The 26,948-nt window shown below is 49.6% G+C and overlaps 1 protein-coding gene across 1 annotated transcript; it reads left to right on the top strand.

Annotated features, from left to right (window-relative positions):
* Nucleotides 1-3,010: 3,010 nt before the first annotated feature.
* LOC131212557 (cardioacceleratory peptide receptor-like) lies at nt 3,011-24,381 on the top strand. Its single transcript, XM_058206465.1, has 8 exons — nt 3,011-3,202; nt 3,482-3,583; nt 21,115-21,250; nt 22,277-22,474; nt 22,673-22,768; nt 22,858-23,118; nt 23,683-23,983; nt 24,049-24,381. The coding sequence occupies exons 1-8, from the start codon at nt 3,011-3,013 to the stop codon at nt 24,332-24,334; spliced, it is 1,572 nt and encodes a 523-aa protein (XP_058062448.1). The 3' UTR covers nt 24,335-24,381.
* The last annotated feature ends 2,567 nt before the right edge of the window (nt 24,382-26,948 follow it).

Below are 26,948 nucleotides of genomic sequence, written 5' to 3'. Positions count from 1 at the left end.
CTCTCTCTCTCTCTCTCTCTCTCTCTCTCTCTTTCTCTGAGCCTCCCAAAAATTCCACCAATAAGTGGTTCCCGTGACAGGTTCCGGGTTTGTGGTGCGAGCGCGAAAACCGACGGACAATCGGAATTCTTTTCGCACCGCAAAACCCGATAGCCCTTTGGCTGGCCATGGCGAGTTTTTTTTTTTCGTGCGATGAGTGTCAAGATCATGAAGGTGACGATAATTGCTTTATTGGCGTGCGGAGAGGGAGAGAGACGGCGAGAAAGCAGAGAGTTGGTTGCGATCGTAGATTTTGGCATTCCTTCGCGAAGCGGCACCCGGGCGGGAGGGACCGTGTTTACACGGGTAGGGGGGATTTCTTCCAATCAGCTTCTTCGCGGGGGCCATATGGCCAAAAGTTGGCCCACGTCCGCCCAAAAAAGCGCGGCCCGCGCCCATATATGGGCCGCGCTCGTATTCGGTTTCCTTCTTATGTTGCCGATTTTATGGTTGATGAATTTGTTTCATTTTTACGATTGTTTTTCTCGCTGCGCTTCACAACACCCGGGACACCGAAGATGCCGTGAGGTGATGGCGCAAGAAGCAACGTACACGAACGATCCGGAGGTCGTGCGGCTCAAGTGTCGTAAAGATTTATTCAGTTAACCCGCCCTCGGCAGAGGGGGCCTTGCGCCGTTAGCGCCACGAGAGGCGTGCCGAGATCGAAGACAGCATTAAATTAATGTACGAATTATGTAAACGGTGCCCCACTTCACCGGCCGGCCGGCCGGCCGGCCGGCCGGCACGCCGATTTCCGGTTTATGCTCGGCACGGCGACGGCAAAGTTCGTGACCATTTCCTGCCCCACCACGACCCTTGGGGGTCACGAACATCACCGTTTCCTGCGCTCACTCGGCCACTCACAGCTTCCGGATTTGGTTCGAAAAATTACGCGAGATTGACGGCCTGTGTGACGGAAACGCCGTTACCGAAACCGACAATCGATCGACAGCTTTGCCACACAGCTCGTCAGTCCGGGGGTCGTCAGTCACCTGACCTTTTGTTTGAACCGAGTTCCGTTTCCTCCGGAACTACGTGTCACGGCTTCTGTGTAGCGACTGCGTGATTAATTGCCCGTTGACAGATGAATGGAGCGAAGCCGGAGATCTATTGAGTTCCGGCGGCAAGTCTGGTTTAGACGGCGGACCAGCTGGACCAGCTGTCGGTTGTTGCCTGCCCGACACTCTAAAACCGGCAAACAGGTTCCCGAATGTTCTTTTTCGCCTCCGGTCCCACGCTGGAATGTGGGGAATCAATTTGTTACTTTTCGGAAAATGAAATTAAATTGATCATCTATCGGAGCGATGTTTTACGAGATGTTTATGGGATGTCTCCCAAAATTAATTCCATCTTAACGACCAGTCTGCCGGGGGGCCCGAGAGGTTTACGAGCGATCCCATCGGAGTCAATATTTCAATATCGGGCCACGGATTGACATAACTCAACACTCTCGGCCGCAGCTGTAGCGATAGTAAATGATTGTAAAAATTAATTATCTGCTATGTTGCTTGAAATGCCAAATATACCAGCACAATGGATTTAAAGTAAGATCTCCAGAGGGGACATTAAGTAATTAGCTACTTACTATAATGAGCCATAATATTTGAAATCATTTGTTTACAAACCGTTACGGGGCAGCTCTTAATCCCATTCTCTCGTTAACGTTGTGTACGGTCACTTACCGCTACCGGTGGCTACTAATCATTCCAAGCACTTCACGTGCCGGCAGCCAACAAGTGAACTGCACTTTCGGTCTCAGGAGCCATCGCTGAACACGGGAGCTTGAAGCTGGTCCGTTTTATGGGTCGTTAAAATTTACGGTCGCTATAAAGAGAAATCTGGATTCTGTGCTAATCCCGCACATTGATTCCGAACCGGTAATTACTCTGGCAACCTGCTTACGTCGTGTTTGTCGCGATTGTCAAGAGCCTGCTCGGCGAGGACTTTCTGCTCCTCGTGGTGTTTTACACTTTGGTTATTTTTTGCTCCCGTATTTTCGGTGTATTATTGATGCCACTCGAAAGTGACATTCGATCAATCTTTCCCAGAGCTTGCTTCGGCTGCGTAAGAAAAAACCCGAAATCGATCTAGCCGTCTGAACTGACGTTAGCGATATGTCATCTCGTCGTTCTCCTTCGTTGAGGCAAATAGAATTCACAGCGTGTCGGTGGAAAAACGTAGCACACATGATGGATCAGGGGATTTGAAGGCGCTAAGGTGCTCTGAAATGCAAATGTTGGGTCGCCAGGGGTTCGAAGGAATTGTAATTCGACTAATGGGCTCTCCAAGTGATACCCCAAGTAATTCTCTGGTATTCATACGATAATTATGTACAACTTATCATCAACGTTAGTAAGAAGAAAAAGACGTAATCAAATTTCAATATGGTTCGCGTTTCGTCTGTTTACCAATTTGGTTTTTCAGATTATACTTCCAACTGCTCGTAAGCACATTAAATCGAACGCTTTTGTGGCGACTCCTGAAACCGCTCGAAACTGTGCGCTGAAGCTAATGTGTCGTTTATGTGAAACAATCATGCCCTGGCGCCCGGCCCCTTGAGTTGAGTGCAAATCGAAATCGAAACAATCGTCTTCCCGGGCGGATTTTCCCGTGCGGTGGGCGGCGGAGCTGAAACGATGGCCTCCGCCGCAACAGGTGACGACGATACAGCAGCGAGGCCAGCGACCAGTGCAATTGCAGCCGGTGGTGACGGCGACGAGGACGATGGTCCAGCGATGATCCGGCCAAATTGCTGCAACGTTTGACCGTTTCGCCCTGTTTTGGGTCTCAGTGAAAATCACTGCAAATCCGTTCCAGTGACGCGTGAAACTGTGGAAAAACACATCGATTGAAATGAACCAAACTACCGGGAAGCACAATATTGGGTGAAAACGGCCAGTGGTGCAAAAAAGACGACAAGAAACTCACGACCACGATCGGTCGGTCCATCGCAGTGCGCGTTGAATAAGGAATGAAACCGGTGGCCAGCGGCGCTACGAAACCGGCGATGGACGAGGATCCCGAACCGGGCGACGTTAAGGATTCGTTGACATCCGCCGGCCAGCGGAATGGTCCGTTCCCGGAGGGCAGCAATATCGAAGACATTGGCCTGAAGTGGATGTCGCTGAACGGGACCGGCGAGCTCGGTGCTGACTTGAAGCAAGTAAGTACGCAATGTGAAATGGACCAAAAGTGTGCCACTCGTTGGAACATTTCGATATTCGATGTCGCTGATGGGCGTGGAACAGGAAATGGGGCATTTTGTTTTTGGACAAGCAAAGTTCCTGCGGGAGAAATATTAAAACCGTTGCCTGGGGTGTGTGAACCAAAAACAAGGTTCTCGACCGTCCTTTCCAGGATTTAATATCGCCCCATGGGTTTCCAGGATTTTTAATTCATGTTTCCAACAAACTTTCCAACGCTGAACTCTTTCTCCCGACAGCACCTGGAGCGGACCGAGCTGGTGGTTGGCAACATGTCGAACGGAACGTCCGACTCGGTCGAAGGAATGGAGCAGGAAATCAACAGCTTTTATTTCTATGAGGTAAGTGGTTTCCGGAGGGATCGCATTCTGTCCCCGGCCGCCAGAGAGCGCAGCACATCCAATCGGTAACTTTTCAATAAAGGCTATCGACGGGATCGATTTCAAGGTGCACGTGAACAACGGTCGGTCTGCTTGCGGCTGCCGTGGGTATCAATTGGAAACATGTCGTAAATGGGAATGAAAAATGCAAAACTTACCGGAACCGGATACCGGATGCTGGGTGGTGCTGGTGGCATCGTTTGCATGTTTCCGTGTTCGGTGGCAAATAATTGATTCCATTGCCGGTCTCGCCCGCCAGGCCAGCTGAGAAGCCCGAAACCCGAGAAGCCACCACCGGCTGGCTGGCTGGCTGGCAGGGCTCGTAAAGAAACGGGCAGCAAATTTATCGCCACCACCGTCTAGACCGGTTGATGTGATTTTTATCGACTCGTGCCCCATACCGGGCGCGTTGATTCACTACTTTAACTCGAGCTCGGCGAAACCGCCGCGTCCTGGAATGTCCTTTCGATGGTGACAACCGAGCGTGAGGTGAGTGCCGACAACGTGGACGAACTTTTCTGATCAACACATCCGCGCAGCGTCTTTCGTTCGTTAGTCGAAGCGAACCGGTATTCATGGTTGACCGCGCATCCTGAATCAGGCTGCCGGTCGCTTAGAACTGAGATCTGAGCAATCCTAGTCTGGCGGACACGGTAATGGTGGTCGACACTTGTGTCACCGGGTGTCGGTTTTAGTTGGTGGCCATTTGCTATCACGAGCAGAAGCCTCTATTAAAGAGCGATCTGTCGGTATTATTGGAGCGCGTTGTAAGTAAAGCAAAACTAACTATAACTAACTATAAACGTTTTTTTTCTTTAAACTAAATGGATCACAGTTTATTAGCTCACTGTTCTGAACTCATCCAACTCTGGCATCTGGACCAATATTGACACGCCTTGCGACATCCTTTGAGAGCCGAGTGTCAGCGCGCAAATGGTCGAAACATTACTCCCTTTAAAGTAGCGTGTTTTTGTGGCCTCTAGAACGCCGGCCACTTTCAATTAGTACAACGTGCAAAAAATATCTTCCGTCTTCCGACGGGAGAAAAACGTTCCCCGAACGTTGCACTTAATAGCAGCTACTTCTCACTAACTTCTGCCACTTTTTGTAGCTGTCTTTAATGTCGCTGTCGCTACCATCATCATCATCCATTCATTAGCACGCTCGGGCCAGGACTCCCGCTGTGGCCCACCAAAGGTGCCCCGGCTGCAATGCTCCGCAGCAGCATTGCAGCATTAATGAGTGCGATATCTTTCCGAGCTTCTTGGCACACGTGAACCGTGGGCCGTAGGGGATTTAAAACCAATTTGACGCGAAACCGAGAGCCATCCACGCGCTCGGTGTGTGCCCCATCCTGCGGGAACTTTTTGTTCGCCAGAGAGTCCTCCGGGTGATTTTTTCTAAAAATAGAGCCAAATAAAGTTAAAGAAACGGCGACAACTGTCTGGCGGGCGCTATGAAAAGAGCCCGGCCCAATGGGCCAACTGGAGCGTGGAATAAAAATAAACGCCAATAGCAAGGAGTGAACCGATGCCCGTCTTATTGGTGCCCGTCCGTTCGGCAAAGGGGAAGAAAAGGATGGCCGGAAGTGAGCTTCGGGAAAGAGTTAAACAGGCTACGGCCGCCACACAGTCACTAGTCCGCGCCGTGGAAGTGTTATCTTATCCATTTCCGTTCTCTGGGGTGGGCAGAACGCACAAATGGCGGTTAGACACCGTATGAGAAGGAACAGAACGAAGGGAAAAAAAACCCTCGGAAAATGTATGAAGCCGTGAACATGAACCAGCGCGCGAGAACCAAATAAATGGCTGTCCTCTGGCGATGGCATTCGTGACGCTGCAAATGGTTGGCGAATTTTCGCCCGGAACTTCTTCCGGTCACCGTCGTTTCAGCGCCTCAAATTGTTTCAACCCCCCGGGTTCAAAGCTCATCTTCGGCTTTTCTGAAGGGGCGTCTTCCTTGAGCTTCCGGAAGACGTGGATCCCTGCTGCGTTCGGTGGCTGCCACGGGCAGCACCAGAAACTAAATTATGAACAGCCCAATTCTAGCCCGTCCGTGGGAGACATTGAATACATTTCGGGCATATTGGTTGGCTCGGTGCCCACGGCCCAGAGGTATCGCCAAATTTGTTTGGTGTGAAATTGTTTCCTAATCCCCCGGGGTGCTAGCCCGAAACAACTGGCCTCTCCGTACAATCGAGTACATTTTCTTTTCTTCGTGCCCCAGCCGTAGGGCGGGATTCAATTTGCGAGCCCTTTCGGTGCCAAGATTACTACGGTTCGTGGCATCGAAACTCGGATAAGCGGATAAAACGAAGGCGCCAAAAGCGATACAATTTCGGGCTCGCGCTGCACCAAAGACGTCAACGCCAAAGGCCAACAAACGCATCGCCGAAAATCACCAATCGATCGACGCGAAACGATCGACGGATAATGGCATCGGGTATTCCACTTTTTGCTCAGTCGATTCACACAGCAACGGAACGAGCGCCTTGCGTTGCAAACTCCGGTGTCAATCCGGGTCGATGGAAACATTGCTCGCATCCGTTTTTCTTACGAATGGGGCATATACTGGCACGCAGTGGGACTTGTTTGCAGTTTTTATTAAAGATTGCTCACTGCATCCTTAATGCCACGGGCACCGTGATCGGATGCGAAGAATTAGTGTCACATTTGCTCGGCCAACACCTCGCGGGCCAACCGATCGCTAGTTGGCCACCTGGTGCTGGTGATTTAATTTTTGGTGCATTCTCACACGCTCAACGGCTCAAGCCACGCGTCAACGGCTGCCCTTAGCTAACCAGTTTACCGGACCCGCGATGGAACCCGCTTTCTCTGGGGAGTTTCTGCGGGAAAATGGTGCGACAAAAAGTGCGGTATCTGGCCCCATGTGGCGGGCAATTGAACGTGTAATGGAAATTAACTATTTATAACTGTTAATATGGCGACTAATGAAGAGGCGAAATTGCCCGTTGTATGGCATAAATCATCGAAATTGATTCACAAACCAGTTCACCAGCAGCGTGGCCACACATTGAGACACAAACACAACTCGCCGTAAAAAGGGTGTTTCGGGCAAACCGAAAAAAAAATTCATTCGCTGGGCAACGGTCCAAAAAGCCAAGCTGTTGCACAGCGGGCCGCCACAAGCCATCATCATTTGTGCCAATGACCTACCGCAAGGAAAAAAGGACACTCCGCACCAGGCGGGCGAGGCGAAAAGGATCCACGCTCTGTGAGTGGCATTAAAATATGCGAATGCGAAATAAAGAAATGGCGCTCATCCGAACAGCGAATCGAATTTCTCTGGGAACCATCGATAAGCGGGCAGGATTTGACAGATGATAGGTGCACGGGGCCACAATGCATGGCTTCGGTTTCGCTTCGATTCAAATGTGGGACAAACCTTCTGCTGGACGCTTAAAGCACGCCGCGAGCGCACGTATCGTTTTTCGAGCATCTTGATTTATGTGCGCGCCCTGCCGTGACCTTAGACGCGAGTGCATTCCATCGTCCTCCCCCCGGGCCAGACAAGAAGCATTGATCATGATGGTTCGGATTAGAAAGCGTTGGCGATGTGGCGTACGTAACAAGGGGCCGGCAGACCGAGTGCAAAAATTAAGACCAGCTCCGGGGGCACGGTCCGGGTGCTACTGGCAATCGTAAATCATACGACGGTTGCTTCGGAAGCAACACTTTAACGCGGCCACTTTCCTCTGGCACCAGAAATACTAATTCCGTGTGCTCGAGAGCCGGCTCGGGACGAATTAAGATTCCTCCCAGCGGCCTGCACAGTGGGAACCTGCACAGCATTTATTATGTTTTCGGTGTGCTCCTGACCGACCGACCGACCGACCGACCGAATGCAATTGTGGTGCATTTAAACCGAACATGACCCAGCAAAAAGCGGTGGTCAAAGCGAAGAACGATGGCGCGCAGTTTATGTTAATGCTTATGCTAAATGCTACTAATGGTAGGTTCCCGCGACGACCAGCCGAGTGGCGGACGAAATTGCGGATTCCATCCGTGCTTAATTGACATTAAGAATCCACGTTGCACGCAAATGGTAATTGAATTTGCAGTCCAACTGCAGGGAGCTCACTTTATGGTTCAACGTCACATAATTAGTATTCGATTCGATACAAATGAACGCTGCCGAGTCGCGAAAGCGAAAGATGGATTAACGTTGCTCGAAGTGGAATTGAACAGACAGAGAGACAACGAAGGAGAGAGAGAGAGATCGAGAGAGGACCGACTGTAATTGCTGGGTGCAGATAATTGAATTCATCGTCGGGCGGCCCCCGGCGTTCGGGTTTCGATTTTAATCGAATTCCCGTGGTTGGATTGCTGTTTTTCCGATGCGATTCCACCAATGAAGCGTCCGGCTCGAAGTCAGGATCTCGGGATGTTTCTGTGACCAACTGGAAGCAATAGCATTCTTCGACACCGGTCCGATCCGACGATGGTTGATAATAGTTTTGGTGGACCGATTTGTCGAGGACTTCAGTGACGACCGGTTGACACGCTTACGTCGAATGATGATGGTGATGATGCTGCCCGGCCATCTGTTTACGTTATTGCGATAACGGCACTGGCGAAGGTCTCCGAATGTCTTGATTAAAATTGTTTGACCTATCCGAGTGCCGTGCAGTGTATGTAAATGCTGCTGCTGCCGCCGGTCGGACACTTACGAAAGCCCCTTAATTAGTGAAACCGGTAGCGGCGAAAGGTTAATGTGATCGCCACAGTTCTCCCGTTTTATTTGTGCTCATCGAAGACTCGTCAATTTTGTTTTTCGATCGACGATGTTCCGGCCTCGACAAGCTGGATTGGGTCGTTACGTTTGTTTTGAATGCTTGGTCTCCTGTTACTTCTGGAAACTTTTGCCACTTTGTGGGTCAAACGAACCCATAAGCCAGCTATTGGAGGACACACCGCATGCGTCACTCCGAAAGTCCTTGTGATGAATTTTTTCAAAAGTAGAAGACACAGAGATTGACTTTCTTCGCACGCATGTTGCTAATTTACGGTCAGCTTTATGGGCAGCAATTTGCCGGGCTGATCTTTGCCAACGCCACGGGATATGCTAATAGCGACTGGGCGCAGCAATAAATTGACCAGTTTATAGATTTATTTGACTATCTCGCGGGAATCGGGGAGCTCGGGTGATCGTAAAACTTGTGTTCTAGGAATTATCTTCCCTGTTTTTTTTAAAGGTTGTTAATTGAACACGAAGCCTTTAGCCAGAGCCTTTGTTGGCCAAACTGGCAATAGAATAAATTAACACATCGCCCATCGGTTCGGTGGATCCTCCGCAAAAAGGGCACGCGGCTGTCGAAAGCGGCACGCGGCCATAAAGAGCATCGGTTGAATCGAATATTTGCCACCAATCGAACTTCAAACCGCGATGCCTGTTGAGAGATTGAACGTTGCCCCGAGGATCGCGCAGAGCGTTGCCGATTCAAGTAGATAGGTCCGTCCGTCCGTACGTCTGTTTTTTTTTTGCATTTTCTCCCACCGCAATGGCCGTGCCGTAAATAAGGACCATAAAGCTGCCAGCTTAGAAGCGCACCGATGGGCACCCGCTTTTTATCGTGCGGGACTTCGTCGTGGGCCTATCAATAACCCTTGCCCGTACGGCCCACTAATGGCGAAACGGGGGCCGTCCTTTCGCCGGCACGCGATGCGCGATTATTTGGCGTAATGGCCGAGGCGCGATACCGGCCACTGGCAGGCTGGCTGGCTAGTGTTTAAGTATTATTTAGTGGCCGTAAATCGATTTGTTTAATCGTAGGCACGGTTCAAGCCAGCTCGCTTCCATCATACGCCGGCTTGCGATGATCGCGTGACGGGTGGATCTGTTGATCCTCTGAAACAGAAGATCAGCCCCGAAGGGCCAGCACCCTTTTGCTGGCGAATAACCCAGAACATGCCGCCTAGAAAATTGGCCGTAGTAGCGCCTGGTTGCGTTGACGACGGTTTTTCCGATTTATCGCGCCGGCATTAATTAAAGCCAAAAGTGCCATAATTTCTGCCGCTCTTTAACCCGCGTCATGTAAGGTGGACCGGTTAGGGGACTGGCGTGCTTAAACGGCGGCATTCAGATGTGGTGACATAAATTGTGAATCATACACCGGACTGCACTCCTGAATGCCGAATGGTGCAATTATGTCGGCTAAAATACTGGCCATTTGCAATCGACCGTTTTCCTTAGATCTTTCGTTCTACATTATATGAAGTGCATTTGGGTTGTGAAAGCAAACAAACACTTGCGGTAAATGTTGGTTTACATTCGCACAGACTATTTAGACTGATTAATCACTGGATCACACCACAGCGCAACCGAGAGCCGACGGACACAAAAATGATAATTATGGTCATCATCCGACGCCCAGAGGGATTCGGGACACTTGAGTTCGGTACTTGACTCGCTCGCTTGCCTTCGAAGATGAACGGATTTGACCCGCTCTCTAAGCCATTAGCGTTGGCACTCCACACACGGTCCCCATATGTGTGGCAGCTCTGAGCTGCTGAGCTAAGCATCCAGCTTGGTCAGGAAGCAGGAATTATTGCCTTCGCATCCTCGGCCAACTCGGTACGGTAAGGAGTGAATAACGATAATCAGTAGGTAAACTTGGTTGCTCGTGCCATGCTCGGCATCGTTTAACGGCGACGCTGACGAAGACGTTTGCTCGGTTGAAGATGGAATCGCCGGCAGACTGTAACATGAGCACGGGCTGAAGCCGTAACGATGTTGTACGGACGAAACTTTACCGTACCGTGCTCGGGATGCTGTTGGTGTAAATTCGAACGATCTCTCGCACTAATTACACCATTGTCTGCGGATGAATGGGTGCCGACTTTTCGGCAAAGGCTTCACGCAAAACCGAAGATCCTGCGTGGCAGCGGGTGGAGCATAATTTTCACTTTCCACCAGCCGGGCGATAGTTATCCTGGACTGGATTGAGGGGGTGCCTTAAGCCATGTTGCGCGTTGGGCGTTTTATTCCTCTGAATGGCCCATTAAATTGTGGTTGGAGTTGGGACAGGACCCTGAGCGAAATTGTATTTACGTAGTAGCGCTTTAAAAGAGTGCATACCATAGATTCTGGCCGCTTAAAGTGAGGCCAAAAGGCAGGGAAGCCAAGCTAGTGGAGCTCTGCTGAGACAATGTTTCAGTAATCGAAATCACGTGCCCCAAAGCCCTGGGTCCTGTGGCCAGCAGCAGCAGCGCACACGTGGCGATCCCTGGTTACCCTGTGCGTTATCCTGGGACCGATCTGTCTGGGAAAGTATTCATTTTGCGCTTCAATAAGCAAGAAATTAGACGCATCCGTTTCGCGCCGGACAACCGGACGGAGACGGACCGGGCTTCTTTGTTATTCCCACCAGCACCACCACCACCGCCACCGGTGTGTGGTCTTACGGTCTCGCCAAAACACTGTATCCCGCATCTTGTGTGCCTTTCAGGGACACGAACGCTGAAGACACATGCTGGCCAGCAGCAGCCGTGCGATAATTCGTTTAGATAGAGCCTTTATTTAGGATGCCATTAAATTAAATGACCTCTTGCGCTCGTTCATGCGCTTCCAGACACCGCCATCGCAACCGACGTAGCCCGTATCTTTCCATCATTTCTTAAAGACGTGGCCCGGATGCTTTGTTGTACTAGTTTTTCCGAACAATTCCTCCTACCGGAAGGGACGCCCGGAAACGATTGCGCGGGTGATATGCTGTTTTTCGCTGCGCATCAATCGTTACTGCTGCTGCTGCTGCTGCTGCTTAGTGTCCTCGCAATGATGTCTTTCTCTCCCGGTTTTTATTTGTTACATACGGCCACGTCTGTGTGGCCGTGCTTCGGTACTTTTTTTTGTGCAGCGAGAAGAAAAAAAAGGAAATTCTTCGGCAGCATTCAACAAGTTTCGAACACCGTTGCACCCGTTCTTGGGTCGAACGAGTTTTTCTAGTTTTCATCCGTTCGTCGATGCCCCGGCGGAGGGGGTGACAGGCAACGTATCGATTCCGTTACGCTGCCGTCGTGCCGTACTTGACATTGGAACGTGTTCGCAGCGTACCGTACACACACGTGCGGGTTCGTGCTGGGTGATACATAATCGCTACATTAAGTGCAACACCCCGTGGATTACAAGTAAATCAAGCTGATTATCGCATAATAACTCAATAAAAAGTCCGACCGAGCGCACGCCCGGGCCCAAGCGTGGTTCGGGGTCCCTTGGGGGTCCCCATGTCCTAATCGAACGCCACTCGCCATCGAACGCTGAGTCGTGCTGCTTCCCTCTGGCCTCTAACAAGCAAGTTTGCTGCTGTTGCAACGCCCGATCGGTGCGGTTTGAAAAGCAGTGGCTACGCGTTGAAAAGTTGCCTACATTCGCCTGATGAACATTAGTACCGTGGAAGGAATTCAATTAGTAGGCTACATGTCTTAAAACAGGATCACAAAAATGTGTATTAACTTGTCTTGAACGGGACTACAACATGAAAAAACGGTGCGCCTAGATGTATGCAACTTCAATTAAGAACAAGTTTAGAACACAGATTCAGAACAAGTGTAATGCGCCTAAAAGTAGGCCTTACCGATGATTGATATTCATACATTCTGGCAATGATGTACCCGGAAATTGTAAATAAAACAAAAAGACTTCATTTATTCACCAATATTTACTGTGGCGTTAGATTGCTACACATGTCAGTGAGTTATGGTGAAAAGTTCGGCCATTTTAAATAATCGGACAATTTTTGACAACTGTTTTTTTGTGCGCGTGTCTTGGCTCATCGGGGATTTTTTACTATTCCAAAAAATGGATGGCAAGGAATCTTTATCAAATTTTGTGTACAAAACGAAATTAAGAGCTCGGATGCAATCGAAATGTTCACTACGGCTTATGATGAAGCTAAGAAGACCAAAAGCAGCACTTATCACGTTGGTTCAAAATTTTTTCAGATGACCGAGAAGATGTGAACGTCAAAATGCCAAGTTTGGTCTATTGCGAACAGTTTTGCTTAAAGTTTTCTTCAATTGCAGGGTCGTGGTGAATCATGAGTTGTTGCCAAAGGATAGAATGGTTAAGAAAGAATATTTCCTGCAAGTTATGCGCAATTCTCGCGAAGCAATCCACCACAAACGCGAAAACCAAAAACAAAACCCAAAAGTCGTGAACTTTTTTGAACAGACCACGTGCATACGAAGTTTTAGATCGTTGCTTGTGTGCAAATGTTTGGCCAAAAACTACCAGCTAATGATGCCAAAGCTACCTTATTGACCAAATCTGCTCCCTGTGGCTTTTTCTTGTTTCCAAAACTCAAATTAGCGCTTCAAATTGGTCAATAAATTTAGGAGAAGACAGAAATCGCCGATAAGACAAAACACGTTCAAGCAAAACAGCTGTAAAACATTAACTGAGCATTAAAAATAGCCAAAATTTTCACCATAAATCACTGACATGTGTAGCAATCTAATGCCACAAAATAATAATAAATCGAATAAAGCATTTTCTATAAGATCACAAATTCTCGGTACTTATTTGACAGAATGTACGAAAGGATCCCCAAGGAGATAAAAACATATTTTAAATCATGCTTTCCAACGTTCCTGTAACGTGTGAAATATTTGCGAAGAAAAGTCTCTAATTCGCTTCCGGTGACTTACCAATCCGAAACCCACCATCTGACAAAGCCGAGATATCGGTTTCCTAATGGGAGAACCGCTACCATTTGCTGCCACCACGTATGGTGCGGAATGGTTTGCCACGACCGAACCGACCCCAAAAAGCGTGAGCCCCGACCGGGGGGGGACGTGCCGTTCCTCCTAGCCCCCATCCGATCACAGCCGCCACACCATAACGGCGCTGATGGCCAGGGTTGGCCAGTGGAAAAGCCAGCCCCGGGCCGGCTGGCCGACAACAACCGGCAACCTGTCCTTATTTGAAACGTGTAGTCAATCAATTTGTCATAACTTACTGCCGTGATGCGCGATGCCGATGACGGGTACGAATGCCCTACCGTTTGGCTAAATCTCTCTCTCTTTCTCTCGATGCTGGAATCGAGCATCATAAATCTACACCACTCGAGTGCCGCAGGTTGCAGGGCTATTGACAGCTGCACCGTGGGAGCTGATGTTTCCTGGAGCTGCTCCGCAAGGAATGGTGTGCTGGGCAACTGCAACAGTGATAGCCTTAGCTGCTCCCGGACAAACCCGGAGCCACGATAAGCAAAGTTGTGAAACCGTGCAAAGTGGGATCCATTTCGTGGAATTTCACCTCAACACCTATCGGCGCGCGGAACGGGTTTTTGGACGGGGAAGCGATTGAGTTCGAACGAATGATGAAGCCATTTTCTCGAGGGCTATTAATTATTTTCTCCATCCGATGGTTCAATCCGGTGATGGTACATTAAGGTGAGAAATGTACGCAATCGTGCGAAAGGATTAAGCCAATGCCACTCCCGTACTGCGTGCGCTAACGATAACTCTATTTCCTTCTGCGAAGCAGCGCTCTGCGTCCATTGATTTGTTGCTTCATTACACTTCGGAACGAAACAACGCCACACCACGTTTAGTTCCGTCTCGGACGCATTTCCCTCGCAGCTTTTTGAGAACGGGCCATCAAAATACGTTCCGACCAGTTCGCTGTCGGCGAAGCGCAAAAGTATTTGGCAATAAAATTTACGGCTTATCGCACCGTCCACTAGCAGCAGGAAGGGCAGAGAAATAAAAATGGCGCTCCCTGCCCAAAAACTAATCCAATCGCAGGCCACCGGAGAGCGGGACCATCGCGCGATAGGCCCCTCGTTATAAGTTTTGCGCCGCAGTTCGCTACCGAATGCGCTTTCGGGGGGTTGGCTATCCGCAGCGTCCTTCCGTGGAGCTTGCCCTCGGAAGCTGCCAGAATCCCCACGTGGCTGACCTACTTCCGTTTCCGCCTTTCTTCGACGCCTCTCGTCAGACGTCAAACGGTTGCCGTGGCGAAGTGCCACGATGGGCCCCCCCCAGCATTTGCGAGTCAGATTGAAAAGGCGACATTAAACTTATGATTGTATTTATAAGGCATTGATGCCGGGGCGCGCTATTCTATCTTTCTTACTGCTTCCGTTCCAGTGTTTTTTTTTTCGTCCTTCTTTGCTCCTGTTGTTTGCCCCCTTGCCCGGGGGAATGAATTTATTTTCGCCCCGGTTTGGTCGTTTTCACCCGAAGGGTATCTACGTAACATAAGTCATTTATTTACTGTTCCTTGGCCGCTCCACAAGGCGCGCCAGGCACAAGTGCGTGTCCCAGTTTCCTGCGCGAGGCAACCATTACGGGGGGTGTCCTGTTGGGCGTTACGCGACATTCGGGAAGATGTTTTTCTTCTCTTCTCCGCGTAGTTTTTGTCACACTGAAGGTTTCCGGTATCCAGGATCTCCTTCCCTGGTCACGGGACCTTCCTCTAACACTATCCGGCTCAGCCTCTCTTCGGTAGGCACCAGACCGTATCGCCTAACTTCACGCACATCGGCCCCGTAAGCCGAAACTGTGGGGCTGCGGGCCAAAACCAATTCCCCATTTTCATACTTCCCGGCAGGGTTCGGCAGGCGGGCCGGGCCGTGCCGGGTGTACCTCCCGTATCGACCTCGGTGACAAATGGGTCGTAGTTACGGGAATTTCCGGTTCCGTTTCCCCAAGCCGATTTAGGCCAAAAGCCTAAACGCGGAGCGACGGTAAAGGCCGTGCCGTCATTGATGGTGGCGCCACCAACTAGCCTTCAACAAGGCGTGACGAAACCGGGAGTGTCTTAAGTTGGCATGTGAAAAATTGCGGGGAAATCGACCCGATTCACTGCCACTCGGCTGCTCGTGTGGTCAGAAAAATATACCGAAGCCGGGTGCGCCCAATCGCGTAAGTCTTTCATGCAAGAACTAGGTTTTTAGTCGTCAATCTTTTTGGTAAGACCTTTTTTTGTTTTCTACAATATTTGTCTTTTGGCAGCGGTGCCAGAAATCGATATAAATTAAATGCAAAAAAATTAGCGATTTTGATGAGTGACAAGCTGTCACTGTGGTCCTGAGTTTACTAACCACATAAAATTTAATTGCATTCGGAATACGTTTTGGCTATAATATTAAGTATACGGAATTGATGATTCGATGACGGTGGCTCACTTGAGTAGTGTTGCACGTTAGTGTTCAAACCATGTAGCACCGAGGGTTCAGTTTAGAAACGCTGACAGGCATTCCTTTCTATCGTTTGGTTCCAAAAATACATCGACAAGTGGTGGAAAATGAACTCGGTAGATATGCAACCGAGTCCAGTCAACAAGACCACATCTCGGGCTATCTGAAGTTCCATTGTGGAATTTTTTCCCCAACCCCCGTATCCAGGTCACCCTGATGAAAGTGGTTTTCGACGGCTTTCCCTATGCCAACCGCTTTTCCGGATACGTCAGCACAATACCCACACGTCGCAGGTCTGAATTTTATCCCGCATCCCGCACCAATAAACTACAACTACTCCGAATTCGGGCAGTGCCCAACATTTTCGGTCCTTCCACGGACCTGGCTGGCTGCAAATGAAATTGCGAGTATCGCTATAAGTTAATAAACGGCACGGCTACGGCACCGTCGTCGGGATAACCGGAAGTCAGCCACCAGCCCAATGATGGAGCCCAATAATAGAGCAACAAGCGATTCCCGGAAACACTCGTTTGCTCCGTTTCGCCTGCGGGACTACCAAATTGAGGGGGAACCGAACCCGGCCCAGAATGTGGGTCAAGGAATGTTTGCCCTGCAACGCAGCCAGTATCCGGCCGGTAGTGTTCCTGTGGGATAAGCGGTGCGTTGTGCCGGGTGGACTCTTATTAGACTCCCGGCACGTAGCCAGCCTAGCGCGACGTAGCAAGTTGATGAAATTATCGCTTCCGATTGGAATCGGTTTGATTTATGGGCGTCAAACGAGACCCGAAAGCAATGGGCAAACGGGCAAACAATCTTTATTTATGTAGCCTCCCATTCGGGCGGCCCCTGCAATTGCCCGCCCTGGGAGATAACGGTGGCCCGGTAAAGAGCAAAAACATGTTGTCGGCTTATTGCTGGGTGCGCATAAAATTGATTGTGTCACGGAGTCCGCGGGTGGTGGACAGAATTAGGACATTTCGGGCGGACATCGGCAGGTAAGGGAAGCTAATCGGCGAGGATCTCCGCGAAGCGACGGTCGGAGAACCCACCCCTGAGCCCGTCAGTCAGGCCGAGAGGTCCTTATTGGTGTCACCGAAGTCCAAATATAAATTATCCAGCGACCTACTACTGTCAGCCTTTGCGCCGGTGCTCTTTCACCATCATCATCATCATCAGCATCGGGCACGTGGCTACATTGTTTGCCGATCGCAGCATTTTATTGGAGCGGACACCTTAAACAGCAGCATACGGGTCCGGTCCTCCGTATGGCTCCGTTTTGTTTCGGTGCTTATGGTCAGGCACTCAGGGCCCGGCCAGGGAGTCCTTCAAACGTCATGCAGTTGCACCGAAACGGGGTAAAAAGACGATTCCAAATTCCTTGTTTTCCGAAACGAGTGTTCCCTTCATGTTTCTAACGGGCCGGTAGACGATCACCCCTCCGCCCGGTGCGGTTATGTAAAGGCGCCGTGTCCAACGCCAAAACTGTCCGGCTGTCCGCTGCCGCCGCCGGTGACAGGTAGCCAGGGGGGCAGGTGGTGGCTCGCGTGGTGCAATTCGTGTCAAACTGACATTTGTAAATTCTGTCGAATCTTCCCTAATTGGTGCCGGTCGGCGGCCAGCTCGGTTGGCTCGTGGCACGGCTCGTGGCAACGGTTACGCGAACCACGTGGATCACCGCCAGTTGCGTGAGCCCCAGCCCGCCTAACGCCCGGTTGGCCAGGTCGGTCGTTAAATTGTCTAATTGTTTTGCCAATTAATTGACAAAAACTTTGTGTAATCAACTGCCCAGGACGTTGGCGTGAAGCCCAGCCCAGGGCGTTGGTTCTGAAGAAGAATGGAGTCGATTCTTCAGCCGAAGTGACCGGCTAAAGTTGCCGGTCACCGAAAAGGGGGTTTCTTCGGGGAAGGCGTACTTGAAACCTTGTCAGACCATGCCTTAAGGGTGGAAGCCGCGCACGGCAGGCGGTCAACGTGAATCGTCCGCGCCCAGTGCAACGATCAGGTATTTTGATTCGATTAATTATTTATGAGAATGCGAAGTACCCTTTTATGGGCGACTCGACCGGCCGTCACAGCCCGCGCCCGGCGCAAGGTGTCACCCGATGTGGCTAAATATGCTTAGCACATCGGCCCTCACCAGACCCGGTGGCAGCCGTCCGGAGTCGCTACCCGTATTCGATATGCTGCCACTGATAGGGGAGAAAGGTGAACATGAAGTAACAAGCATTCCGATCCGATTTGCAACCGGTGCGGTGTGTGTTCGGTGCGAGATCGGCGACAAGTGTCGCGCCGGTGACTAATGGAACACTAAGTAGAGTTTTGTGTTGGAAACTACGCTTCGCGCTGGGCAAACATGGCTCCATGGAATATTTACGTTGCCGTAGCATTAGAGAGTCTGATTGAAACGCGGTCCAGCCAGGACCACCGGAGAGGACGCCACGATAGAATCGAATCACCGGTGGCACCAGTAATCTGCGATGCGATCGCGGTTGGTCGGATGAGAGAAAGTTAACAGAGAAACACGAAAGGTTGAGATGGAATAAATAAGTCTCCAAGTAGAGCCGGATTACGTAAAGCATTAAGTCTAAGTATGTTTTTGTTTAATTTAAAAATTGAATTAGACTAGTCTGTTGAATAAGTTTTGTGCTTTGCTTACAAAAACAGAATTTTATGGTTTGAATTTCATGGTTGAATTTCAATCGGTTCACTTTATTCTTCACTACGTTCTTCTTTTTATGTTTTTATGGTCTCATCATTTGATGAAACACGTTTTCTACACACGTTTGTTCTAAAAACAGAAGGAAGTCACTACGGCCCAATTCTGGTAAATCCGGTGGATGTTCCAACAATGTGAAACGGTGCAGGAGTTTTTTTTCTTCGAGGATAACCGGGTCTTTTTTGACGAATTTTCTCTTTCAGTTGGTCTAAAAGGTTACAATAATAATCGGGATTTATTGTTTTACCTGTTTGCAAGTAATCAGCTTACAAAATTCCATTCGCATCCCAAAAAACTGATGCTAACACCTTTTTGGGCGATTTCTGGACACGAACTCGTTTCGAACCGGAAGAATCAGGTTCACATGGCACTTTAGCTTCTTGTTTCGATTCAGGACCATGGTGAGAGACCCAAGTTCCATCCATAGTGGTGAGTCGGCGTACGAAATCCAATTTATCCTTTCGAAAAAGCTCTTAATGTTGCCGAGAAAGTTTCATTGTGCCCCATTGTGCACACAGCTTTCAAATATCCAATACTTCAGTCACAATATTGCTTACGCTGACCAATGAGATGCCTAGGCCTTGCACTAAATCTCTTTCAGTCACTTGACGCTTTTCCAATACGAGATCCTGTATTTTTTCTACGATTTCCGGTGTTGTTGCTGTTTTTTGGACATCCTTCATCTTCCAGGGTTGTAAGACCAAGTTTAAATTTAGCAACCTAACCTTTTACTGTAATAATTGAAGGCTAAGAGTCCTTATATACTTTCAACATTCGTTCATAAATTTTCTTATGTCTCCCAAAACTTAAAATTAAATCACTGCACAATATTTGATTACGTAGTGGGTAATGAAGAGGCAGATTCAAATGAAACTTTACATACGTTCATATGAAGAGTGTACCAACGTAACAAAATTTATTTAGGCTACTACCAACGCCCTCTATCGTTGAAATGCAAAACATATTGAAGACCCCAGTATTTAACAATTAAATTTGAAGCGGAGGCTTAATTTTACAAGACAATGTGTTTATTTTTTAGTTTGTGGTCATTCGATATCGAACTGATAACGCTTGCCTACAGCATAAAAGCGTAATTGAAACCGTGTTCAGTCAGAAATTCAGTCATTCCGCACCGCACCGAGATTTCATTAAATGGTGTATCGCTTAACGCCCTATTTGCCCAACTCAATCGGCACCACAAATCGTGTTTGCAGATTGCATCACCACGCGGGCCACACAAAATCAATCAAAATGAGACGCCTCATTTGACGTACTGACCGCGCCATCGCCGTCGGTCGGCTACCGGGACATTCGCTCGTACCCCGCCCCAGGCTAAATAAAGCCGACCTTTTCGAGCAAAGCAGATCCTCTCGAGATCGCGAAGCAAATTGCGCGCAAAACAATCACCGCCGTGAATAGTGTGTGCCAGCGCCGAGTGCCCTGCGAACCAAATTTAGTTGAAAAACTACTCAACACCATCACCCGGAGACTCATTATAATAATGATTACTTTAAACCCCGACCCGACCGAGCCGGGCCGGAGCCGAGTGGAACTGTGTGGCGGCAACAATCAAATCAATCCACAAGGCATTTGATGGGTTCCGTGCTCAATGAGGTGAGTAACTTCGTTAGCTGGAACCGATTTATGGCACGGTGTTTATTGCACGAACCCCCCTCCCCTTTGCTGCCACCGGAAGTCCCTGTCCTCGGGTGGTAAAATTAATGCATCGTGCAATAGAACGTGATTCGATTAGTGCGATCATAATGGATAGACCACACGTTGCCATTGAAGTTGCCTGCAAATAGAAGTGCATGGAATGTAATCATAAGTTGTGGTTCAGATCTCACTTTAAGTGGTCCACTAAATACAGCATCGTTTCGGTACTTGTTTACGAAGTCGTCGAAGTTGCTCCGAATTTTCCCAGCCCCATTCAGCTCCGTCTTGGCGAAGAAGCGCGACGAAGAATTCCTTAAAACAAAACAAGGAGCGTGCCCGTGTCGAGAATGGCCAAAATCCGAAGACTGCCACACTTCAGACAAGCTTCGGTCCTTAAGTGGTCGCTGCCTGCCAAGTGGTCGCCACCATTTGCCGCCACCGGTAATTGATGCTCTCGAAGGCGACGAGCACGACACCGGACGGCCGGCCCGAGACCGGAGCAGTGCATAATGATGATCCCAGTCAAACCGGAGACGTCCGCTTCGAACAGGTTGCTCATTTGCACCAGTCGGCAGTCGCAATGTCTGGCCGCAGCTCCGAAATGGAGTCATTTCCCGGCACGCCACGAGCCCGATCGCTCCGATTTCGTTGAGCACTCTCGGGTGGGTCATTAGGTTTCCGGTTGGATTCCGGAGTCCCGACGTCCCGAAATGAAACGAGAAAAAAACCAACGGGTCGATTCGGCGTTGACGGGTTTGGCCACTTTGAAGTCGCTCATATGTGCGCCCCCCGGGGCGAAGGTTAATGTACTGCGGTATTCGGCAAAAAAAAGAACCTAATTTCTGCACCGAACCGGTGTGCCCTTGTGGTGTGAAGTTTTTTGCGTTTTATTTCGTCAAAAGTGCTCAACATTAAAACGATAAATATAAAACCAACCTTGCTCTGGCTCCTTTTCAGACTGAACAGTTTGCAGTATTATGGATACTATTCGTAGTGATCGTGCTTGGCAACACGGCCGTGCTGGTGACGCTGTTTCTCAACAAAAACCGCAAATCGCGAATGAACTTTTTCATCAAACAGCTCGCCATTGCAGGTAAGTGGTACGTTTTGGGGGTCCGAAAGTTTGTGCAAACGTGTCCGGGGTAGGCACAAGGGGCGCTTTCCGTAAGAGGTGGACGTTGAATTTGTGTGCCGTGAAATGGTAACCTTGAACTACGCAAACCACCGTGAAAGTTATGCATTTTCCGCGTCGTTAGTAGTTGACCTACAGGCTGTTTCATTAACGATGCACTTTTTCATTTGGTTTTAAATAAAACGGCTGAATATTTTTCAATGGTTGAACATTTTTTGGAAAGGTTCATTCATGATATTTATGTATAAAATATAATGAAAATAAAATTTATATCCAAATCATTCGTCAAAAGCACATTTCGTCAAAGATCATTTCCACCTATATGGCTATGTTAATAGAGAGGCCAATGTTAATGTTATGTTAATGTATATGCTATGTTAATCATGCAAGAGAGGCCAATGCACCCACAACGAGTGACTGTTTGGGGCGGATTTTGGCTGATTGGTTCTTCAGCGAAATTGAAGCTGACAACTTGGACGCCATTTGGTTTCAACAGGACGCTACGTGTCATACAGTGACAGCCACAATCAAAATTTATCTTATGCGAACATACCAGCAGCTATTGACAACCTTAAGACCCAAATTCAAGTTGCTATTGACGAAATAGGACCAGATTCAATCGAAAATGTACTCAAAAATAGGGCCACCGAATGAGCTACTGCCAAACCAATCGCGGTAAATATTTTACCAACATTGCTTTGCACAAAAAAATGGAGTTAAACTTTCAAATAAATGGTCAACTATTGAAAAATATTCAGCCTTTTTGTATAACCAAATGAAAAAGTGTACGTGAATGAAACACTCTGTAATTCTACATTTGCCCTCCAAGTTAAGGAACCGCTCAAGAAACAAATACCTTATTACTTTATTCGTAATTTTGCATTTTAAATAGTAACTTATTCTCTCCGGGGACTTTGCTAGTCGAACGCCGGCACGCAGTTGTTGGGCCCAAAGAAATAGTAAATTATTCACGTGTCCCGTCCGCAGATCTCAGCGTGGGCCTGTTAAGCGTTCTGACGGACATCGTGCAGCGGATAACGATCTCGTGGCTGGCCGGCAACATCGCCTGCAAGCTGATACGCTTCATCCAGGTGTGGGTTACGTACGCTTCGACGTACGTGCTGGTGGCGCTCAGCATCGACCGGTACGACGCCATCACGCACCCGATGAACTTTTCCGGCTGCTGTAAGTTGTCTCTCGGCTCGGCGAAAGCGGGGCGTATAAAAACCAGAAACCAACGAGATACATTCTGCGGGATCTCTATTTACATGCCCACTACCGCGGCCGGTGCCGACCTGGTTTCGTGCAAATCACAACTCCCACCGGGCGCCTCCATCGGGACGTGTTACGGCTGACCGGGCGCCTCCACCGCGCTGCGCGCAGGGAAGCGTGCCCGGAGGCTCGTGGCCGCTGCCTGGGGCTTCAGTGCCGTTTTCTCATCACCGATGTTCTACCTGTACGAAGAGCGTGTCATACAGGGTAAGGACCCCGGCCGATCCCCGATAGCGCCACGGGTTTTCCATTAAATGTTGCATTTTTTCCTTTTCGTTCGTCACCCACGTGAGCAGACCAGCTGCAGTGCTGGATCGACCTGGGAAATGCATTCCGGTGGCAGGTGTACATGTGCTGGGTGGCAGCCTCGCTGTTCGTCATTCCGGCGTTCATCATCTCGGCCTGCTACGTCATTATCATTCGCACCATCTGGAGCAAGGGCTCGATGCTCGGACCGACGGCACCAACGGCCACCGCTGGCGCCACTGCTGCCGGTGGCATCCAGGGGCCCCGCGGTGCCCCCCCGATGGCTGGCAGCGGTGTCAATGGCAATAAACGTGAGTATACGGTGGGCTACCCAACGGAACACGATGGCCGCTCGGTAATCGAATTTCAGTGTAAATTCAATTATGATTGGCACCAATCGCCGATCCGCTTCTATTTACGGTTTGCTTACGGTTTTGCTTTATGCTTTGTTTGTTGCGCTTTTACAGTTATCCGTGAGCCCCGGATGCCCCGTCACAGAGCGAGGCCGTAAAAAGCAATCATTTCGATAAGCCATCAATTTGGTTACACTTTTAAAAATCATTATACGATCGCACGGGGCGTTCAGCGAAACAACGGCCAAACAGTTACGACATTCGAGCCTTGTTGATCCATCAACCTGCGTCACGATTTTTCAATTTAATTTTCAACCATCCGCATTTCGCATTCTGAAAATACATCAAATGTTGATGAATGATAATCGAGCGTATAATAATTATTAAAAATACAAATTGCTTATCTGATACAGTCAAATGTCTCGCAGGACAGTTCCATGTGGTGCATAAAACGAATAAAGCCATAATTTAAAGTTGCCATTGTCCAACAGTTTGAATATTCTGCTTTCCCTTTCCCCACAGATCGAACCATCCGGTCGAACGGTGGCTGCGCGGAGCTGGCGAGCCGTCGGGCCAGCTCACGTGGCATCATTCCCCGGGCCAAGGTGAAAACGGTCAAGATGACGATCGTGATCGTGATCGTGTTCGTGCTCTGCTGGTCGCCCTACATCGTGTTCGATCTGCTGCAGGTATTCGAGCAGATTCCCAAGACACAAACCAACATCGCGATCGCCACCTTCATCCAGAGCCTGGCGCCACTCAACTCGGCCGCCAATCCGCTCATCTACTGTCTCTTCTCGACGCACTTCGTTCGGACGCTAAAGTAAGCGGAGCGGACCCCTTTATCTTTATGCATCTTCTAACAGCCCGGCATTCGATTCGTTGCAGACGTTTGCCACCATTCCGTTGGCTGCTGTCGTCACCGATCTGCTGTGCCAGCGAGGATGACCGCTCGAACCGGAACCGCTGCGGGACGATATCGAACGGTACGCGCAATTTGCGGAACCAGCACAGTAGCAGCTCGATGCGAACCCTTACCACCTCGCTGACCATCTCGACACGGCGGCCAACGGCGACGGTCACCACGCGAAGCAGCGGCGCAAGGGTTAATGGTGCCAACAGCAACAACAACCAGGCTGGCCAGGGCCAGGCTGGACGTCCCCTGCTCGTGTAGCGACCGGTGGGTGGGGTGACGCTGGCAGGCGGTCCACCACCACCCGGTGCCACGCAGGTCTACCTCGACACCGAGGGCAAGATCTTTCTCGTCCACAAGACGGCGCTCCACCAGCGACTGGCCTAGGAAGCAGGGACACTTTTTGTACAACCAACCTGCCCGCTCACCAGTGTTTCATCTAGTCAGGAAGCCCCTGCATCAACATTACCAGCCCTCGGTGACCCCCGAGTCTGACGAGTGCCATGTACAAACCGAACCATGTATTTATTTGAGCAACGTTCTGCTGCTGGCAACATTGATGGCTTCTTGCTATCCCTAAAAATAAGGCCCCACAAACCCGTGTCAGTGGCCGTGTGTTTTGGAAAGTTTAATTAGAAAGTTGATAAGATTTTTAACGAAGCTGCAATTGCTTAACTGCGATAGTTGGAACGGAACGGATGCGCGCGACTTGCTCGCCGGGTGGCGACCGTCACAATTGCTGTACATACTTTAAAATCCAAAGGATCCACTATCCACTGTTCCAATAAGCCATGATAGAACTAGCCATGAATACTGTGTAACGGAAAATGATAGTTAATTTTACCCCACAAACCACAATAATCGTAAGGCATCGCCCGCGAACCTGATCTCAGTTTCGATTATTATTCGACGCGTACTACGCGTTCTGGCAGCCAGTAGACAACCGCGTTAGGAACTCGTTAGGAGCTACCGGTTTAAGCTTTGGCATCGACGTGGTGCTCGGGGCACATGCCAAGGCCACCACGCTGCCATAGAGCCACAATTTCAGGAGAGTGCTTGAGCTGCGCCACTTCGCCACGTGGTGTTTGGCCCGTCGGCTAAGCTCGCACCGAAGCACGTTACACGAATGGAGAAAAATGTCCTTCTATGTTGTGAGTGTTGCAAAAGCTGCTGATACAGAAGTTTCCTCCCGGAGCTGGTCCTTGACTTTCCAAGGGCGTCGGCGTGCCGGCGGTAGCAAGAATTGGGGACAAACCAATATGTTGCAGTTTATGGCGTCCACAGTTCCACAATCTCCGTTAGACTGATACCGTTTATACCGCCATTCTTTAAGCGCCACTGGCAGTGTGTGCACGTGTGTATGTGTGTGTCGGAATCTATAAAGATGTGTACAACAAACATTCTGTATACCTGTTGGCTGATATATACAAATAAAGATATACGAACACGGAACTCAACGGGAGCTACTCAAACTCTTCTATCCACTGTTGGTAAGAGCGCCTTCGCTCCACACATTGTTTCTGTGATTAGTGACAGGGGTCAGCGCCAGAAATCAGGACTATTAATTCGAGTCCGGAGGCCAGCGCTCTGAATGGAGAAGCGAAAAAAAAACCAAGAACCGGTCCACCAGCGAAAGTACCGCCCCGGGAATCATTCACGTCACGAACCGGAAAAGAATGACTCAGCTTACAGATCCAGCTTCCACTCCCGAAGGTCGTTGAACTGGCGTTCCCCAAGAAAGCCGGCCGGCGAAGATCGATGGCGCGGATTTTGCGAATTCCAACGACGAGTGCCTGTTCCATCTCTTGGCTCGTATCGATCGAAACCCCTTTTATAAAGCTGGCGTTGGTTTGTCCGCGACCAACCCCTGTTGTAACGCGATCTTCCAGGGGAACCCGAGACCGAGGTTTTTGAAATGCAAACCGCCTCTTTTCCGCCTTTTCCGGTGGCTACATTTCTTTCGCCCTCACTCCCATCAAAGATTGCAAATTGTTTGCTGTTTTCTTTATTTGCCCGCGCCCGTGCCTGACTTCGGGTGGAAAGGAGCACGGTATTATGGTTCGGGACGCAGGCTGAAACCTATTTGCATACCAAAGACAGAAGAGGACGACGGCTCGACGCAAGGATCGTACATATTTTTGCAACTATTCGCCACGCGTGTTGACTGTGCCATCGTTTTTCCCGATATCGGGATCTCCACGGGCGCGGTCCATTCTTCGTTCCTATGGCCACGATTTGCCTTTGGCCTTTCAGTGACTTTTCTTTATCGTGTGCATACTACTTCATTGTGGCCACTCCCGTTAGTGTTGTTGCTATAAAATAATCTGGTGGGATTTGACCACACATACGACCGCAGCATAAATGTGAAACGGTTAAATATGCGGGGCCTGTTGACGCTCCACAACGCAACACACATACGTACAAACTTAGCATAGCTTTACCCCTATACATACAAATACACGCATACACACAGGTCACACATAAATCTTATTTCTCGTCTCGTTTGCTTCCAAAGCCTACTGCGAGCCCTTAGGACTCCAAGTGCTCCAAGCAATCAGTTAGCCCGCAAGTTCTTACATCACAGTGGCGGCATCGGCTTTCACTCAAGAAGACCGTCTCCGGTCTCCTCGATTGACGGCTTTTTGGCTCCCTCACGTCAAATGTCGCCCGTTCCCGTCCTGGGCCTGATTAAGTACACTAAATGCGATGGTGTCATTGACCTCGCGCTACGGCCACGGCCATTTGTCTTTGGGCGGGAGCACTTTGTTTCTCAACTCGGCGAGCGCCGAGTTTCCGGCGTTTAATCGAGCCCTATTTTTCCGCCATCCATTTTGTTGGCTCGTGCTGGGTAATTAGCAAAACATCATCGTACAAA

Source organism: Anopheles bellator, chromosome 2 (assembly GCF_943735745.2).
Source record: "Anopheles bellator chromosome 2, idAnoBellAS_SP24_06.2, whole genome shotgun sequence".
NCBI classification, from domain to species: domain Eukaryota; kingdom Metazoa; phylum Arthropoda; class Insecta; order Diptera; family Culicidae; genus Anopheles; species Anopheles bellator.
The sequence above is the reverse complement of the archived record's forward strand: the minus strand, read 5'-3'. Positions and strand labels throughout refer to the sequence as shown.